This window comes from Sphaerodactylus townsendi, linkage group LG08 (genome assembly GCF_021028975.2).
Source record: "Sphaerodactylus townsendi isolate TG3544 linkage group LG08, MPM_Stown_v2.3, whole genome shotgun sequence".
Lineage (NCBI taxonomy): Eukaryota > Metazoa > Chordata > Lepidosauria > Squamata > Sphaerodactylidae > Sphaerodactylus > Sphaerodactylus townsendi.
The window spans coordinates 46,944,646-46,965,598 of NC_059432.1; the positions used below are offsets into that span (position 1 = coordinate 46,944,646).

Here is a 20,953-nt window from a genome sequence, read left to right on the forward strand (position 1 = left end):
GACATTTCTTTTAGAAGGCATTTCTTTTAGGAGTGAAAAAAATCTGAGCCACATGTGACTTTTATTTTACAACTGTGAAGTTAGATCTGTTTTAAAAGTAATTAAACTGGCAGGCTACCCATCTTCCACAGAGTCACATGTAATCTCTGGCTATCTGTATAAAATTACTGGAAAGAAACTGCCACTTGGAAAGAAGAGCCCATAGATTTTATAAATACTAATTAACCTATGCTGCAAAAATAACCAGGGTCTGAGATTGTGGGGCTGAAGGTACTCAACTAAAATGAAAATGGCAACCATTTTATTTCTACTCATGGAGGGACTGATGTGGTAATAGGTAAGGAAAGTATCAGACCACAACTTGTCTCTTGAAAAGATGGTCATTTTGGTTCTTCAGAAAGTAAACTTCCCTGTGTTTTTTTAATGCTAATAATATAACCTGCTTGGAATTGTATCAGAATTGTTGATTCAAAGGTGTTGTCCTGCTGCGTATGCAGTTCATGTAGTTCAGAAGTTTGGAGCCAGAGCTATAGTGTCATTGCAAGAAAGGAATTTCCAAATATCTTAGCCACATCCTTTGCCATCTAAGATTACTAATTGGCTACTTGTATTTTCTGGATAATTTTGACACTCCATGCATTGGAAAAAACCAAAGAGCATACTCATACTATTTTCATTTATGATGAAGCAGGATGCCCCTTTTTCAGATGACCCCCTCCCTCAACCTTTTTACTCAGATTGCTAAAATCAGTCTGCTTCCCACTTCTACAAATAATTGCATACCTGAATGTTGTTGGAATAAGTGACTTCTGCATTCCTGGACAATGGGGGATACTATCAGTGAGGGGTGCTATCAGCCTATATGCACCAGTTCGGTAGAACTGGTAGCTAATTTTTTGTCCAGAGAACTGGTTATAATCCCACCACTGAGTCCTTTCAGAACCAGTTGTTAAATTATTTGAATCCTACCACTGGGCACTATGTATCTTTAAGCTGATCTATTGTTTGCTCTCCATGTCTAGGCTCCACTCACCAACTCCTCCTTCACTCTGCAGCCATTTTCTTTCTTCTTCTCCTTTTGTACCAAGCATATGTAATGACTACCTGATCCTGCTGGGGCTTTCCCACAGAAGCAAATCACACTTGCACATACATGACAGCGTGTTAGAATGCCCACTTGTGGTAGGGAAAGTTATCTCTTTAGTACCGTGGTGGCGAACCTTTGGCACTCCAGATGTTATGGACTACAATTCCCATCAGCCCCTGCCAGCACGGTCAATTGGCCATGCTGGCAGGGGCCAATGGGAATTGTAGTCCATAACATCTGGAGTGCCAAAGGTTCGCCACCACTGCTTTAGTATATGGTTTCTATCTACCTACTTTTCACCTGGAACAGTGCTTGTGATCCAAAGTTACCTGAAATAAATGCAAGTTTTCCTTTTTTGTGTATATTTGTTTGGAAGAGCTCTTACTGCACTCATGTACAGGGCTGGGCTGATCCATATTTAACCCAACTCTGACAAATGTTGTATCTGTATGAGTAGCACAATGCTGGTACAAGAAAAATGCAACAAAATGTCCCCTTTTCATTTTTCTTTTGAACTGTTAGAATGTCAAAAATTTTGATATTCCCTGAAAGAAGAAGTCTCACTTATGTTTGCTGTTTCAACATTACGCAGATTGTATGAGTAGGCTTGTGCATCTTGCGACAATGTCAGCAGTTGTTTTGTGACAGATTTACAGACGTTGCAACAGTTCCAGAGGGGTAATATACTGCAAATCTGCATGTAGAGTGTGAAAGAAAGTCTGCTTTCAACTTCAACCAGTGGGTTAAAGGGAATGGAAGTTTATTTTCTTAATGTATTTTAAACTTTTGCCTATAGTTGCAAACAGTATTTTGTCAATAAATAGTATATACAATAAAATATCTATTCCACTGTACCCAATTATCTTGAAAAATTCCTCAAGCACTGTACCCAATTATCTTGACCAGTGCATATAGTGTATCTGTAGCTCTCCTGGAACTGTGAGAAGATTTTCCTGAGGCTAGGCTCTGCTTTTGTCTTGCTGTCACTGCTGTGTCTAAAATGGCTTCACTGGGCCCCAGAGGAATTTGATCTGAGTCAGCCAGTGTTTGAGGATTTTTATTCTAAAACCCTACACTGTTACTGGGAAGAACCAAAATCTCAAGCCTGAAATGGAAGCATGCAGTCTTCCCGACTGTGTGCTTAACTAAAATTTTGCCTTTGCTCCTGAGTATTCTCATAAATTCATTGCTTCTGTGTGACTCTGGCCACATGACTAGCCTTCTCAAATGAGCAATTATTTGTGGAAATAATCAGATCATTCATAGATTCTCAGAGCAAAATGAGCCATTTGAAGCTCCATCCCTCAGCTCCCAGTGCTTTTAAAAAGGTAGTTATCAGCATCAGAAGGAGAGAAAGGGTTAAGGCTTCACTCCTGTGATCATTTGTCAACCTGAAATGGTTGCTATTTGCCACCTTGTGGAAACATATGGTTACAGTTAAGGGTACCCAGCGGGGGAAATAGAATCATCCCTTGATTGAGTCTTTGAGGACAATTTGTTATTTAGATGTCCTTTTTTTCCTCCCTTCTGTGGAATAGGTAAGCCCTTTACTTGGTAGTCTGCTCTGTATAAAAAGACTATTCTATCAATTACATTCTATCCCATCCCGTCTTCACAGAGCACAGGATCGCTTAGTCATAGGTTAGGCTGAGAGAGAATGACTAGCCTAGCTGAATGTCAACCCGTGAACTACATGGCTGATTGGGATTTGAACCTAAGGCCCCAAATCTTAATCCAATAACTATAACAAACTTATTTATTATTGTATTGTCGAAGGTTTTCACGTCCAGATTCAACTGGTTGTAGCGGGTTTGCCAGACTGTGTGGTTGTGGTCTGGTGGATCCACCAGATCACGGCTGCACAGCCCGGAAAACTCACTACAACCAGTTATTTATTATTATTTATGTTATTTATTGTCTGCCTTTCTCACTTGGACTCAAGGCGGATTACTCAGAGTGAGTCAATACGATTGGTGAATGGGACATTTAGAACACTATGCAATAGGATTAAAATGGTAGAACCAACCAGAAGTCTAACAACAGATATGAAATATTAAGTATTAACCTGGCAATTAAATAATGCAATATTCCACAGCAGGATCCTAGTTTCAGCAAGCTATACACAATAGTATAGTTTGCAGTCCTTAATAATGTTTTATGACTTTGTGACCCATTTAGTTTAGTGCAACTCTATTGCCTAAGTAGAAAAGCCCTCTGGAATAATTCAGTTTTGCATAGTTTGTGGAAAGCCAAGAGTGGAAGCCTTCCTGACCATCTCAGGCAGACTGCTCTACAAGGTGGGCCCACAATGGAGAAGGCACATGCATGTGCAATTGTTAATTTTGCCATTTGTGGGTTGGCATTTGCAGAAAACCTTGCTCCAATAAGCTAAGCTGCAATGGTGGAGCATAGAGGGAAAGGCAGTCTTGCAGAGGTGAGAGTCTAAGGCCCGAAGGGCTTTGTATATGATAGCTGATATATTGTGGGTGCTAACTGATAGGAAGCCAGTGAGGAAACAAAACCCAGATTCTAGGAGGCTCTAATGTGATAGGTAATTTATTGCACTCTGCCACCTCAGTTACACCGCTGGGCCAAATGGACACATGGGCAGTTGTACAAAATGCAACAACAGAAACCAAGGCCTAGATTTTTACATATTACTAGCGGGCCCAGCCACGCGTTGCTGTGCCAATTGTCCTTCTCATCACAGTCCGCAACCCACACAGATGTCCATGCAGGTCCAATGATCCCCAGCATAACCTTTTGGGGTGGAATCTCTCTTTCCCTTTTCAATGCACATCGTTATATGGTGCTGTCTTGTTTTTTTTAGTATGAGGTAACCCTTCCCATCCCACAATGGAACTGTCTAGAGTGTGAATCCCGCTGTCCTTGAGGCTGGTTGACACACACAGTCCTGGCTTGGGTAAGGCAGAACTGGGGTAAGCAGGCTGTCCCAGTCAGGCAGCAGAGGCAGGGTGGTGAGGCGCTCAGATCGAGGCCAGCTCCCTGGGTTCGTAAAGGGCCATGTGCAAAAGAAGCAGAGCAGGTAATGTTGGTTAGCCCCCACCCCGTGGATTTTCTTTGAAGAAAAAGGCAAACTTCAACTCGCTTTTAGTAAAAGAGAGCTGCGGCGAATATGGGTGAGGAAGTGGGTAAGTAGTGTTTGGATGTGAGGGAGGGCAGAGTGAGGTGTGTGAGGACAAGCTGGATGTGTGCTGTGTGGTAGCAGTGGGTGAGGCACAGAGAGTAAAAGTTACCTGTGTGTGTGGGGGGGGGGAACCCCACCTGACGTCTCACATGGCAAAGTGTGTATGTGTTTCACTTCCACTCATATTACCTAACAGTATTACCTTTTTACTGTTTTCACTGCTCATCTCTGCCCATCTGCACGAACATTCTAAGCCCTCAGGCCACAGACAGGCTGCACGAACATTCTAAGGGTGACAGTTAAACAGAGGCAGCTTCATGGCCTGGTGCGCCAGGAAAAAGATGTTTTACCTGGCTCAGGTATGGACTTTCGGTGGTCTGAAGGTCCGAGTACCTGCCAGGGAGGGACGTCATGTGAAAATTGGGGGGTGATCCGTCCAGCAGCTTCTGAGGGAGACCATCAAGGACAAACACACTGTTAGATTTTTATATATATAGAAGATGGAATTTCAAAATAATCATTGTTAAATGGCATCCATATGCTTATTACGAGTCATTTTCAATTAATCTCATTAAATCAGTCTGAAAGGAAGTTCAAAGAACTAAGATGAGTGGTCTGAGCTTAACCTTTTAGACATGGGCAGCCCCATCAAGAACCAAGTGCTCTTCCACAGAACCATGGCCATGTCCAGCTTCCACACCTAAAAAGGCTTCCTGGTGGCATAGGGAGGCTCAACAAGTGAAAAAGCCTCCTCACCACTGAAAAGTCTCTATGGGGCTCAATTGACTTACCCCTCCCAAAAGGGTAGTGTAAATCTGAATTCCTGGCCACTGGCATAACACCATGAATGGCCAGGAGGAAGCCAACTAAAGTTGACTCCTCCTTAGTCATGCCCCTGGCCTGCCCCCACTACACTGGTGATGGCAAACTGGAGTGCTGGCACTGCATCCTAGTACTGGGGGGGCAGCTACCATGCATGCTGGAGGAATTGCCCCTCCATTGGGGTAAGTGCCCTGAGGAGGACAAATCCACCATAATGCCTATGTGCTGCTTCCAACAGTAGATTCAACCCCCCTCCCCCAAAATGGAGCTCCAAAACACTTTAAAATCCTTCTGTATGAGAAAATGGAAGAAGTCCTTATTTGAATGTTTATGGTGTCCCCCTTTCTGTTTCAAGATGGTCGTTGTATGGTACTTATGAAGGTGCCTTCTAGCAAATCAGCTCACTGATCCATCCTGTTTAGTAATCTACTCCAGCTAATAGCAGCTCACTAGGGACTCTGGTAAAGAAAAGTCTTCCCCCACACTGGCTAACCTGAGATCCTTTGAATCGGTGATGCCAGAGACTGAACCAGAATACCCTATATACTTGAGTATAAGCTGACCCGAATATAAGTCGAGGCACCTAATTTTACCACAAAAAAATGGGAAAACTCATTGACTTGAGTATAAGCCTAGGTTAGGAAATGCAGCAGCTACTGGTAAATTTCAAAAATAAAAATAGATACCAATAAAATTACATTAATTGAGGCATCAGAAGATTAAATGTTTTTGAAGATTTATTTCAAAGAAAAATAGTAAACTAGCTATGTAAGTGGAAAAGAGGGTCAACAAAAACAATATGGTCTCATCAATAACTTTAAAAGTACAAAAACCTTAGCTCAATCAGCAACCAAGCTAAAACACAGGAGTTAAAATCCTTCAAAACTGGATTCCTCCTCCTCATCTGTATGTCCAAATGTAACCCAACTTAAATTATCAGGGATATTATCAGAAATGGAAAAGGAGTTCGAGTCTTTGACAGTGTGATCCCACCTTGTGACCCTAAACATTCACCAGACTTACAACAAAAGAAACTTTAAAACTGTTTTCTGTTTCATAAACAATAGTGTGCAGTATAACAATGAAATATGGCAAACCAATACAGAAACAACAATCAATATATAATAGTTCTGGCCTGCTATGCAAAACAGACTAGCAGGGTCTCAGACCTTTACAGTTCTCTCTAGCTGTGTCCTATGGCACTGTTGATGGACTTGCAGCTTTGCTGTTCTTTGCTGAGCCCTCTCTCCTTATTGTCAAGCCTTCAAGGATAGCCCTGAACTATGCAAATACAGTTCACAACAACTGAACTCTGTGAAGTTGACTGACTCCAGCTACAGGCCTCTTATCAATTCTGAGGAAATTGAGTCTTTTCTTCCTTATATGGAAAATCTGAGCTCTTTAGCTCCCCCTAATGGACCCTGGGTTACACAAACAGAGCTTCAGCTATAGCTGGTGTGAGGTTATCAGCACAGACTAGGACACATACAGTTGTATATAAATACCATATATACTCGAGTATAAGACCTGAATATAAGCCGAGGGGGGCTTTTTCAACATTAAAAATGTGCTGAAAAGTCGGCTTATACATATCATATGGTAACAACCTGGTGCCCTCTCCCCTTGTTTAAAAACCTTGCCTATTGTTCCCTACCTACATGCAGGTTTATTAGCAGTGATGGTGACCCTCTATGCTATGTCATCATGTGAGTAATTATGTCCAGGGTAGCAATTACATTTTCCTTGACCATTCATGGACTCCAACTACTTACAATTTTTGTGGTCACCTGAGACTGCTTATTTGTTTCACATTGCTGCCAAATTGATGTAGAACATCAGCTAGTGGTTTCAAGCTGCCATCAGATAATGAACCAAAAATCTCATTTTCTCGTTCTTACATTGCTTCACCTGCTAATCCTTTGTTCTCTGGAGAGAGCTGTGTTTGGTTAAAAATTCAGACTGAGCCATCCTGCAGGATTTAGACCTCATTAACTGAAAGTGAAGTGGTTTGCAGAGATGGTTAAATAATACTGAACATAAAATTTAGTCTTGGGATGCTTTGGAAGTTTACCTTCAATAAGTTATTCTGCCTCTTACTTTTCCTGCACATTTGTATTTCATCAGCAGTTCACACAGAAAATAGGTAGCCCAATCTTGGGAAGGAGGATCTATATGAGCTGTGGGCTAGATTTCAAAGGGTCCCAAATAGACAAGCAAATTTTAATCCACATGGCACTGGGTACACCCTTGATGTGGTTTAAATCAGGTGCTTGGTCACAACATGTGCCCTGTTAACACATCAGGAAAACTGTAACCCGATGGATGCTGTGTTAGTATGTTAATGTTGCTCACAAAGCTCCAAGTTTCTCTTAAATGTGAGGCATGTGCAATGCCCATGGGTTCATTCTTGTCCAGCAACCTCACATGTAAATTTGGCCATGTTCCCCTTGTCTCTTCCTTTCAAAAGCAGCCTTTGCACTAACTGTGTGAAAAATGTGATGGGCTTTCCCCTTTTGTCAGCTCTGTTTAAGATGAGTGCAGTGAAGTCAGCTATGCCATGGATGTTCATTGAACTCATACAAAGTTACCCTACAGGTGCTCTTGACCTTAACATTGCCTAACACACTATGTCACAGTGCATCAGCGAGCCAGACTCAAAAGGACTGCTGTTTTTATCTGGCTAACCTGCTCTTTATAAAGGTTGGAGTTTAGCACCTTGTGGACATTGTCAAAAATAATAGCTAAATTCCAGCTGGCATGCACACAAGAACTTGCATGGCAGCATCAGAACTTCCACTTCTCTCCCCTACTCCAGTGTCAGTCATCTTTGATACGTTTGAATCTCTTCTTAATTTGCAGATGACTTGTAGGGACAAAAGAAGTGTATCCCCCAAACTGAACCACAAATGAATGTGACCTAACAAATCAGTCTTAGATAAGCTAGACTTTGGCTAAAACCCGGAATAACTGAAGCAAATCTTTGCCTCCTATGATTTCTGTGGAATTTTAAAACAAATTCTAAGCTACAAAGCATTACTTTCTGACTGCAACTGATTATCTAACAAGTCTTATGTGGAACTAATAAGAGAATCCTTTCCATTTGGGTTTTCTGTAGGGCAAGAATGAGAACTGACATTCCAGCTGTGCTGTAGATGGGAAGATCCAGGTCAAATCCCTTGAGCTGGCACAGGTGTTGCCTGATAAATATTCTGTAAAACGTATTTATATATGTATCATTCCACTAACTCATGGAGATGAGACACATTCTATCAGTCAGGAGCATTCTATGAAAAACTAGAATGATTTTTTCCTTGTTGTGCCTGGCAAAGCTGAAGATTTATTAAGGCAGCTTAAATAAGGAAGTCAGAGCTGATTTTGGCAGAAAGCAAATGGAAACACTTAGGATGGTGGGAAAGGATCCTATTTTTCATCTGATTGGGTTATTGGCTACCTCGATGAAAAGCAATTTTCCTTTCCATCTCTTTCTCTCTCTCGCCTTAGTGTGCAATAGACTGTATAAAATCATTGGTGTCTGGATGGGTAGATAAATATATGTTTTATAAGCTGAGATCTTGCTTGAAATAAAATAGACCTAAAATGAAATATAGTTCCTCCTTCCTTTCAAGCAGCATCTTAGCTTGTAAATTATGCTGTCAGATATTAAATGATCGAAGCTGGATATTATTTGGGTTGGAGTATGAATATTTATATTCATATAGGCATCACAGAGGAAAGGAAATTCATATTTTAGACCAAAGGTTATATTCATATTTGTTCTATTGTCACATTTGTCTTGATAGTTGGTATAGTGTAGTTCTCAGAGACTATCAGACTAGACTTCTTAACAGCAGAATCCAAATCCTCTGTCTGCTATGAAGTCTGCTTTGTGACTAACCTATCACAGGCTATATGGTTACTATGATGGAAAGAGAAAACCATATACCACACCCTGAGGAAGGATGAGATAAAAATAGTGGATTTTTTTTTCTTAAGTGGGATCCAAAAAGGTTATTTTAGGCATGTCTAAAGCCTTGTGTGTGCTCAATAGAATTTTTGACTATAAACCTCTCTGGTGACAAATCGCAAACTGGTTTTTAAACACCATACATTTCAAAAGAGATTCCTCATGCATAGTGTTGTTATAGAGAGCATTATTATCCAGTATAGGGAGGAGGGTAAGGCTGAATTAAAATAAGAGCTCAAAAGCTTTCTGGGTACACAGAGTTAGTCATACAGTTCTTTGGATGCAGACTGTTAACATTGTTTTGTGAATGTGTTCCCTTGACTATTTGATCCTCTTACCAACCTGTGACATTTATGGAATTTTATAGAGTTCAGTTCTATGATTATCTTCTGTTAGGTGAGGAATGCTGCTCTGAATGTTCATTTAAAGAATGCCTATGCAGCCTCCCCAAAATGTTTGAGGACTTGGTACTCTGCGCCATATTTTCAATGAGCTATAACATGTGTGGATGTGGCACTATTTTCACTGAGTTATAAAATGTTTGAATGTGGCACTATTCTCCTACTGAGCCAGTATTTCATTTAGCCAATCTATGGCTGCCTTTAAATTCCACATTCAAATGGGAAACTGAAAAAAATGCAGCTTCTACATCCCATTTCCCATCCTTTAATTCAATTTCCTTGCTTTCCACGGTTAAAGTGTGATAGCTCTAAGTCTCTGAGGGGGATGGTTGAAAAACTGCCTCTGCTACTGTGCTACTAGTGTACTAACAAAGTCTTGATTCCATATGGACACCTGTCCTTTAAGAACTCTTCACCTTTCTCATCTTTTATTTCACACCACTTCCTTTTTGTAGGGCTGCATGTGCACTAAAAGCGAAGTGTTTTATTTTCATTCATGATAGCAGTTTTTCAATGGCTCATTAACTCTGAATGTCTCTATTCCAGTCTGCCCCTACCATTTTCTTCCCATTGTTAGGTAGGTATAAGTATCTATTTTTAATTTCCTTTTGTGTTTGTTTAGGTAGGTCATTTTGATCCTTTCGTCATTCTTCGGCAGATGTATTATTTTGCTTGGCCCTTGTAAGCAGTTTCCATACTTTCTAATATAAGATCATTCAAATAATGAAAAAGTGCATCAATTTTAATGGCAGTATTTCTACTGAATTTAATTAGTATGGCCAGAGAGAAAAGAATGGCAATTTGAACCATAGTGTCATAAAATTGATAACATCCCTAGTCCTCATGTTCATTTCACCTGCTTGCCATCTCCCCAGCCTCATAATATCCTTGTATTGTATCTAAAGTTGCCAACATGCAGGTTCCCCTGGAGAAAATGGCAATTTTGGAAGACACTGCCCTCCTCAGACCCAGCCCTCCTCAGGCTGCACCCTCAAACATTCTGGAATTTCCCAACCCAGACTTGGTAACTCTAATGGTACCTCGTATCCTGAAAACCTTTTCTTCTATCTGGAACATTTTTTAATGCCCTGGGGATTTATTCTGATTTGCCAAGCAGCATCCCAGCATAATGTAACCAAAGACTGATCTGTCAGTCAGAGATAAACAATAGTAAAAGGACTTGTGTCAGCATAGCCTGAGGTGGGGCAGCTGCCGGGGGCCAAAGCTTCTAGGAGGCTTCACTGCTACCAACCTTCCCTCTTCACTTGCTTGCACTCTACCACCTGTATTCCCAGCGACATGTCTTTCCCTGTGCCATCAGGGAAAGAGCTTCAGGCAGTTCAGGCAGCTGTTATCATGGGTGATGTGTGTGTGGGGGTCCCATAAGCAAGTAGAGGAAAGACATATAGGTGAAAGGCATGAGGATGGGTGGGATGGAATGAGGTTGTGAGCAGGGTCTTGTGGTAGGGAGAAGAGGAGAGGGGGAATTTTCTGTCCTAAGCCTTCTAAAACCTGAAATAGTACCACACTTCTCCCCACTCTATGCTTGTCTTTTGCTTTTTTTGAAATCTCAAAATCTCAATTTAATCAGTTTGAAATAGGATGTTCACTGGATGTTCTGGCATGTAGAGTCTCAGATTATTATCATTTAACAGTATATTGCCAAGAAACAATAATAGTATATTGCCAAGACATACCATGGGAACAGTAGTAAGTTCAAAAATGCCAGTTTCTAAGTTATCTTGTTGTCTGTTATCTGAAGCTTAGCTGAACCTCCAGTCTGAAAACTTGGACAAAAAAATCTCATGGGAACAGATTTACTGGAAACTCTTTTTTTCAACTTTGCCAAAATAACAGAAGCTTAGCATTTTAAAAAAAAACTGGCACTCACACAGCTGGCTGGAATCTAGAAGAGCAAAGGAGCACATATTTGAAGATGTATGAATAAATATCTGAAATATTTGGTTTTATTTTAGAGTAGAAGTAATCACAATTAGTGTTATTCCTCTTGCTAAGATATGAAGAAATAATGGAAATATGTATGGGATCCTTTCGCTAATGCTTTCATTGTACACTACAAATATTTCAACAACATACCATTGAGAAAGAACTTTCTAGCTTTATGAGACTAACCCCCCACCCCCGGCTGTTCTCAATAAGATTTATGTTCTTGGACCCATCATCAGTTCTTGAACCCCTGGTTATCATCAGTTCTTGTCCCTGGTTTCGTTTTCTTCTCAAGTATCTCAAGACTTGGCTAACTTTTCCCTTAAACAGCCCTTCAATATAACTCTTCAATAGAGCCTGTTGTTGCTTTCTCTGGTTGAACCCTTGGTCTCCTGCTTGCTCCCATTACTTTCTATGAAAGCCCATTTTGTGGTTGCTGTCAAATCATCAAGAAGGGTTAATAAGGTGCCTTCATCCATTTATCTAAGGCCTAATATGGGAGAGTGTAAAGATTTAGAGAAGCAGCAGACTCTGATCTGATCTGGTTCCTCACTCCTCTAAATGAATGGCTGGCTCTAATCTGGCTAACTAGGTTTGTTTTCCTACAATGTAATGCTTGCTGGGTGACCTTAGACTAGTCACAGTTCTCTCCAAAGTCTCCCAATCCCACTTACCTCACAAGGTGTCTGTTGTGGGGAGAGGAAGTGAAGGCACTTGAAAGCCACTTTGAGACTCCTTACAGTTGAGAAAAGTGGGGTTTAAATCCAAACTTTTCTTCTTCTGTTAAACCTTTGCCCAAGATAGTCTTAGGAGTTTCATTTATCTCAGCTGTAGGAAGAGCAGTTCACCATTCTCTCTTCAACTCTTTTCACATCTGACTCCTGGTGAATAGCCTGCTATTCTCCCAATTGCCCTTTCCGCACGGGCGTTTTATGGCGCCCTGGGGACGGCAAAAACACCGTCCCCAGGGAGCCATTCGCACAGGGGATGCAGCTGCTGCGCAGCCGTGCTGCCCTCGCATTGCCCAACTGGCACGAAGCCGGAATTTCCCAACCTCGCTCGGGGAGCGAGGTTGTTGAGAAATGCTGCCTTGGAGCCGCTGCCGTGCAAACGGCAGCAGCTCCAAGGCGCTCTCCCACTCCCACTCCCAACCTTCACTTACCTGGTCCCCGGCCCTTCAGCGGGTCGCCGAGGCCTGGGGACACGCCCCCCTGCCCTGCAATGCTCAAGCAGGCGCGCAGGGCCGGGAGGGCGTGTCTCCAGGCCTTGGTGACGTGCCGGAGGACCAGGGACAAGCCAGGTCGGCCGGGCGACGGTCCCAGCGTCAGTCCCAGCGGACGCGTCGGTCCCAGTGGATGGTCCCAGCGTCGTCAGGTCGGCGTGGGTTACGCCGACCCAACCCCTTCTGCCAATGTGAGACTGCATGGAAAATTGAAAATGAAAACAGGTTTGCACTTACTTGTAACTGTTATTCATTAACCATCTACCATGCAGGTAGACATTCCCTCCTTCTTGTCCCTCTATGAGTCTCTCTCCTCTGTTTTTGAAGTTCTGCAGTTCATGAGAACTGAGGGGAAATGATTCCCTTTCCTCATGGCACATGTCAATTTCAGCAAAAAATGCCACATTGCAGGAGGAACACCTTTTTAGTCATACTAACTAGAAAGTTCTTTCTCTGGAGCTGGCCAGTGCACAATCTCAGTGTGTACCTACACAGAACATGCTTGATGAACAACAGTTACAGGTAAGCACAATCCTGTTTTCTGTCATAGTGAATACAACATGATGCTACTGTGTTCACTGTAATCAATCTGTTAAAAATAATATACACAAGCATTCACAAGACATGAAGGGCAGAAAGGCTTTCCACTTTGGCATTAGAAATGCATTTTAGTGTATTACTGGAAAGGTGTCCTGAGAAAGACTTTATTGAGAAACAAAGGTGGGCAAAAGGAATAAAATACAAGAGGGCATAAAATATAAAATAACACTACAACACAAAATCCATACAGAATCATTACCAGCTTAACATTCAAAACCAATAAGCCATCTAAAAATAGCAAAGCTAACAGGCCCTCTAAACATTGCAGAAGTCCATCACAAAATTGAGGAAGCTGGATATGTCAAAAATCGAAAATGGGTAGTGACTTCCAAATACCATTCCCTAACCAGGCTACTCTCTTTCATTTCACCCAGTACACATGTAATGACTCCCAGAAGCAATTATTACTTTAACTTTTAAGCAAAAATTATACAAAATTAGAACCGTACAAAATCTGTAATATATAACTATTTCCTGGAGAAGAATGTCCATCAGCTGTAGCTACAGTTTGGTGGTGATTTAAAAGTAGCTTTTGCCCACTAATTGGCTTGATATTATCTTCCAACTGAAATGATTTTGTATTAGAGGCCAAATGACTAATTAAAACATTAGGTCTCTCCAGCTGTTTTTCAATAAGAGATTCAAAAACATTGCATTTGCTTGCATTTGCTCAACCTTTCTGGACATAAAGGCAAGTTGCTTATAAATGTCAATTACTGTTTTAGCTGTTAATAAACATTTCTTAGCTACCAATTCCATACCTGAGTGTTGCTGTATTTCATTATTTGCCGGGTTGTAAAATTTCTTCCAGACTGCCTTGCAGGGGCTCCTGATCAAACAAAAACATCTCCTGAGGGAGTGAGATTCTCCGGAGGCTCGGTAACTTCCTCCCTTCCAAGAGCTGTAAAACTGTTTAAGGAAACTGCAACATGATTTTTCCAACTTCTCAAATCCTTCTCCTGTGAATAAAATCCATCAATCTTTGGCTGTTTAACAGGCTTTGCAAGAGAAGAGGGAACCAGAGTACACCTAGCTTCATTTTTGGCATGTCATAATAGTTAATAGTCTATTTGTTAGGAGAAATAATGAGAGCTCTTCCAAAAATCAGTGTTTCAATCCTGATCTGTACTTCTGTTTCCAAAATCGCTCAACTCATAAAATAAAAGCCAGTTTATTAAAAGGTCAGTACTATACAACCTAAGATAAAATGGACCTTATTAGGTCTAAATAATGACAATAAAACTGATATCTTGGGAGTGATGAACAAACACTTCTAGCCTGACACCTTTAGCCCTGTGTTTTTGGGGATTTTATTCAGCATCTTCAGTGTGGGACTGAAGGTGAGCTACAGCTGTCATTTTCTGGCTGGCTCTGCCTCCTGCAGCCATTATTTTTTGAGTCTGTACCCACCCTGCTGTGCCAGAATTTCAAAGCTGCCAGAGCCCCCAAAAGGGTATGTTCTTTAGTTTATGAGAAGTGATTGAAGATCCACATTCTGCCTAGCCTATGTGTTTGTATATCCAAACTTTGAGTTTCAGCTAAAAAGGAGGAGGGGCTATAAATGAGGCAAAATAGGTACATACATAGTATAAATCCATATGGACAAAACATTCATTATGCAAGTCACAGACAGCTCTGGAAATGTGCGACTTATTTGAGAACATCCACTCTGAAGGCAGCAGAATTTATGGGCAATTTATCTCTCCTTCCTTCCTCCTATCCTTGTCGGCAACTATAAATAAAACATACTATTTCAATTGTGCAAAATATGTTGTTCAATCTCAACCAGCCTCCACAAAGGCTGTCTGTGGCAATGTTTAACAACACCAAGCAATCAAACCATATTTCCAACTCAAAAAGCTTCTTGGCAGGAAAAAAATTCCCTTGTTGTTTGCTAGCTACAGAAAATTCTATGTAGCACATGACAAGTTTCAAATTCCTTGCAAGTCAGTCTTTTCAGGCCATTTTTGTCGTCATTGTAATGACTTTCTGGGATGGCTGAGAGGTTGTAAGAAATTGAAAGGAAATGCTGTATGGAGAAAGCAAGGAGGAAAAGGCATTATTTTAGTACTATTGTTTTATTACTGTTATACAATTATTACTGTTATACAATTTCCCATTTTGTAAGTCACACTGAAGACCAAATTTTGTGGATCATAAATGTAAAACCCCTTTTAAAAACTGAAATGTGGGATGGGTGGGCTGTTTCCTCTTCTTTTCTGCATTTTCTATATTAGAGGCAATTTTAGAAATAAGCAATTAGGATAATAGTAAGAGTTCATCCAGTATTATTGTTTATCCAGTATTATTGTTGCCTATATTTACCAGTTTCTTGTTGACTCACATTCTCTATTTTCCTTTAACAAGTATAGGCAGGTTGTGCATAGCATTGTGCTGGGTGAGTATTTTGAGCATTTCAAGCCCTTTCTACTCATACACTTTAAAATGTTTTGGGGCAGGAAATAAAACATTTTCTCCAAGGGGTTCTGCATTGTTTTTTTCCCCTAAAACATTTTATTTGCAGCCTTGAAAGATTTTAAATTCATTCTAGTTTCTAGTATTTCTTTTGGCTGAAATGTTTTTTAAAAGGTTTCATTTGTATGCTCCCCCTTTAAGATGCCATTTTGTGAGTTTTACTAAATGCAAACCACAATGTTAAGCAATTCTGCAGCTCAGTAGGGTTTTTTTATCCCCATTCCAACTTGTGTTGTCTTGCAGTCTTCAGTTTTGCATAATCCTCAAGTTGTGACATAGATCTAAATCTTGGAGATAAAAAGAAGGCTGGAGTGTCAGCAGATTCAAAATAGTGCCTTGATCAGGCTTGAGAAGAGATAATTCTATACTTCAACAGTTCTGGATCTGATACGACTGATTATTTCTTGTCCCAGTCAAAAACAATACATAATATTGTAGCTCCTTGCTGGTACTTATTTGAAATTATTCATATTAGATTTTGGCACCCTTCCTTCATATTTTTACCTACTGCTGTGAAAAGTCAATTGCAATGAGCGTCAAAGATCAAATAGCCAATTAACCTTACTGTAAAGCTTTACTAATACTAAGTTTAATATTGGCAGATTTAGTTGAACACTAATTATGATGGTCAAACAGAGGATAAATGTCACTGAGCTATACAGATCAATTTGACATTTCTACTACTCTGCCCAGTTGAGCTTCTTTGGAAGATAGATGAATAACAGAAACTTGCAAAAAGCATGAATTTCAAATTTTTCTAGGACACCCCAGATGTTGCCATTTTCTGTGGCAGTGTCTAATTAATCTGGGCTAACAGGAGCATTGCCGCCTTTCTTATCTGGATACTTTAGAAGGTGAGAATTCAGATTACTAGCAATTAAGTAATATAAAGATAATAATGCAGGAATTATTCTGTAAATTACTTTTAAAATAATAAAATTCTCTATAGAGACCAGTGTTAAGTACACTTAACTTGACTTTATTTGTTGTGATCATAGACCAGCCAAAATCGATTTATGGAGTCTTTTTGTTTTGTTTTGTTGTCAAGTCACAGCTGACTTAGGGTGACCATGTGGTCTTTCTAATGCAAGAGATAATCAGAGGTGGCCCGCCATTGTCTTCCTCATAGCATTCCTGGTATCTCTTGGTGATCTCCCATCCAAATACTAATGCTGCTTAGCTTCTAGGGTCTGATAAGATCTGGCTAGACTGGGCTTTCTAAACCAGGGCATCAGTGTATCTATGTACAATAGAATTTCAAAAGCGCATAACAAGCTGATTTCAATTGTTCAGAATAACATAGTATAAAATAGTATTTCAAGTAATAAAAAGACTTAACCAGCTGTTTCCTTATAAAATGGGGTCTTATTAGAACAATCCAAGAGGAGGGAAAACTAAGCATCATACTAGGACATGGACAAGGTTAGTATACCTAATGCTGAATAAGTTTGAATTTGTGGTGTGTTGCTCATTAATAATGAACTGTTGTGAGGAAATTTTTTGGGATGCTAGGCTCTATTAGACACAAGGACGTAGGTAAGGGGGGTTCTCGGGTTCAAAAAAACACCATTACATGTCAGAAGCTATCACCCCTTCCTGCAATGACCTACTCTATTCCAGACCTATCCTTTCACCTCTTTTCTAAATCCTAAGCCTTTTAAAACCCTCTGTGTGCTTGCTCTATTTTACCATTGTGTGTATGCTTATTATATTTTCTAATAAAAATGGTTAAACTTTATTTTCTGACTCCTGTGGATTTCTTACAGAGATTACCTCTGTAAACTCCAGTGGCAAAGAACTGTGGTAACCCCCTCTTGCAAAGTAAGGTCTGATGCTATTAATTCCCCATCCAAAAAGTGACAGACCCAACCATTTTAGGTAACAAAGCTGCTGTCACTGTGCTTTGCAGAGTATTGGACTGTAAACTTCCCAAAGGGTGGGGTGGGGATGCAGGGGATCCTATTAATGTGCTTTGCCACAGGACCCCAAATCCTTTAACAACCAAACAGTGTTTTCATTGTTTTTAAATGAAGCAAAAAGTTACAATCATGCCCCACTGTTTTTTGAAATTCTCTTTTGTTATCTGACAAAAGGAACATTGAAAACTTATACTGTGGGAAATCTTGTTGGTCTTTAAAGTGCTATTGGACTTGAATGTTGATCTTCTACTGCAAACCAACACAGTTAACTTCCTGAAACCATCTTTCTATTTTAATGGCACACAACAGAATTAGAGGCAGGATAGTTGTGCTCCTCTAGAAACTGCTGCCTGTTGTATCATAGTAAGACTGACCCTGCCTTTATGCCTCCTATTTCCAGAAACTATCTGATAATAGAAATTTAAAAAACATAAATAATAGAAATGATTCAGATGTTTTTGTCATGGGGTTCTCAAATATATAAAACCTTGTTTTCCAGGTTGTCCTCCCCTGGGTCTTGAAACATTAAAAATTAGTGACTTCCAGCTGCATGCCTCTACAGTAAAACGATATGGCCTTGGGGCCCACAGAGCACGGCTAAATATACAGGTAACCCAACCTTTCTAAGTGGGATAGAATGAATATTTGCTCTGAGTAGATTGTTCTGCAAGCTGCATCAGGAGAAGCTGGTAACTTTTGACCATCTTTTCAGTTAGTGTTCTTTTTTAAACTAATAGGACAAGTTTACATTAGAATGTAAACATTAGGATGTTGTGTGGTTTCCCGGCTGTATGGCCGTGTTCTAGCAGCATTCTCTCCTGACGTTTTGCCTGCATCTGTGGCTGGCATCTTCAGAGGATCTGATGTTGGGAAAGCAAGTGGAGTATATATCTGTTGGAGTGTCCAGGGTGGGTGGAGAAACCTTGTCTGTGAGTAACAAAGAAGGCAACCAGAGTCCAATAGTTTAGGGGCATCCTATGAATAGAGAGTGAGTAACAATGAAGACTATAACGGCATAGGCGTAACACTGGAGATAGCAGATCACTGGGTAGGGAGCATCCTGAATAGAAGTATCCTGGCCTTTTGTTTTCTTTTGTCTCTCACAGGTCAATCCTGTGTTTGTACAGTAATGGAGCTGGTTAAGACACTTTCTGCGTATCTTGACTCCTAAGTATTTTTCAACACTGGCAGCCAAGTTCCTGTTCATTTTCATAGATTTCTTCCTTCCCTGTTTAAAAATTTGTCCAACTGTGCTTATAGTTTCAATACAGAAGAAGCTTCTCTGTGTAGTCCCTGGCGTGAATTGTGGCTTTTCCAGAGTGAGTCCAGAATTTCTATTTGTTTTCAAATAATATTCTATGTCCAGGTTGGTTTTATCATGTGTGTTCTGCTAACGTTTTTCACCTGTAGCTGAAATAGTACTGCAGTGCCTTTTACCGTGTTCTTTGATGTCACGTGTCACCACTGTGCGCTGCGTTTGGTGGTTTCCTATGTAGACTTGTCCACAGCTGCATGATTATCGCACGATAGAGCTCCTGCATTGTAGCTAAAGGATCCCTCTTATATCCCTTGCCTTGAGCAGTAGCATCTGTTGAATTTTCTTGAGTGGAGTTACAACATGTAGATTGTTTTTTATGCAGGATTTAGTAGCTTCTTCATCCAGTTTTCCCTATGCGATCAGTGGTTCCCTTGATGTATGGTAAGAACACTTTCTCTCTAGATGGCTCCTTTATCTTTGTTCATGTGGCTTTGGTACTTTGGTCTTTGCAGCCCTTCTGGTTTCTGTATTAGGTAACCACTGATAAGCATAGGAAAGGCTGATGAAGAGCTGAAAACATGCAAACAATCCCTACAGACCCACTAAAGAAAATTCAACAGATCGCTACTTTCAGCGATGATAAGAGGATAAGAGGGATCTTTAGCTACTACTACTGGAATCCTCGCATCGCCATGCAGCTGTGGACAACTCTACGCCGGAACTCCATTGCATGGCGCTTTCTACGAATTTCTGTATCAGAAAATATTAATAGGATCTCAATTGATTTCCGTGTTTCCGCTTACACAGCCTAACCTGGCCTTGACGATTGAGATTCTTTTGGCGGGAAGCGTCCGGCCAAAACTCACCCTCTTCTTAATGAGGAATGCTTATCACCGGCTTGCTTTTGCACCGCTGAAGTAGAATTCCGTTCTCATGAGAGCTGGGGCGAGAAGGATAAGGTTAGTCAAGCATTGCCAATAACCTGTTGTTTGAAGCGGGGTTGCTCATTTCCTGCCATGTAAATTGCGTGTGTAGTGTGCTTTCCAGGATGTCTGAATAAAGCAGGACTTATAATCAAAAGCGCTTTTTTATTTCTGCTCTTTGCAGAATTCCTTTACAAAAAGAACTGCGAAAGGCACTGCAGACTATTTCAGCCAGAAAAAAGAATCAAGCAATAGCAAAGGAACGCACATGATAAACCAACCTGGACATAGAATATTATTTGCAAAAAAGGCAGAAATTACTGGACCACTCTGAAGAAAGCCACTGCGTCCAGACTACACAGAAGCCATTGGAAATCCATAAAGCACATGGTTGACAATTTTAACAGGAAGGAAGAAAACTATGAAAATGAACAGAACTTGGCTGCCAGTGTTGAAAATACTAGAAGTCAAGACAGTGTCTAACCAGCTCACAAACACACTGGGATGACCGTGAACCGAAAAAAAGAGTAAAGGCGCAGGATACTTCTGATTCAGAATGCTCTTTCCACCAGTGACCTTGCTGCTTATCTCCAGTGTTCGGCCATGCTATAGTCTTCATTATTGCTCAGCCACTTCTATTCAGATGCCCTCAACTATTGACCTGGTTGCACTTCTTTGTTACTCTGAACAATGGTTCTCCACCACCCTGGACACTACCAACAGATATATACTCACTTACGCTCTCCCAACATCAGATAAACCTCTGAAAGATGCCAGCCACAGATGCGATACAGCAGGAAAGAATGCTGCTAGAATTTTATCTGGCCATACAGCCCGGAAACCACACAGCACCCAAGTGATTCCGGCCGTGAAAGCCTTCGACAATACATTAGGATGTTGTTTCATTTATTTGAATGCATCAAAGCTGTTATTGTCTATGGGATTTTTTTAAAATAAGTAAAGTTATATGCAATGAGCTGGAGAGTGGTAGGTGGATATATTTTTAACTGATTGCAAAATGGGAAGTAACTACACTATGAATAGGAAAAATTATTTCAGCTGCCCTTTCCTGGGAGTATGCTCCATTGAATAACATGGGACTAATTTCTGAATAGACCTGCTTAGAATTGCTCTCTTAATGCTTCATTAAGCAATTGCTGGCATTGACATGCAGGATGTTCTGCACA

The 20,953-nt window shown here is 40.6% G+C and overlaps 1 protein-coding gene across 2 annotated transcripts in view; it reads left to right on the forward strand.

The window, feature by feature from the left end:
- CPXM2 (carboxypeptidase X, M14 family member 2) overlaps positions 1-20,953 on the forward strand; it is a 105,149-nt gene that overhangs the window by 17,168 nt on the left and 67,028 nt on the right. Inside the window, exon 3 of one of the 2 annotated variants that reach the window (XM_048506155.1) lies at positions 18,085-18,194. The exons of the other annotated variant lie outside the window; for it this stretch is intronic. Within the exon in view, the coding sequence (XP_048362112.1) occupies positions 18,085-18,194 (110 nt within the window). The remainder of the gene's footprint in view (positions 1-18,084; positions 18,195-20,953) is intronic. 2 annotated transcript variants of the gene reach the window in all.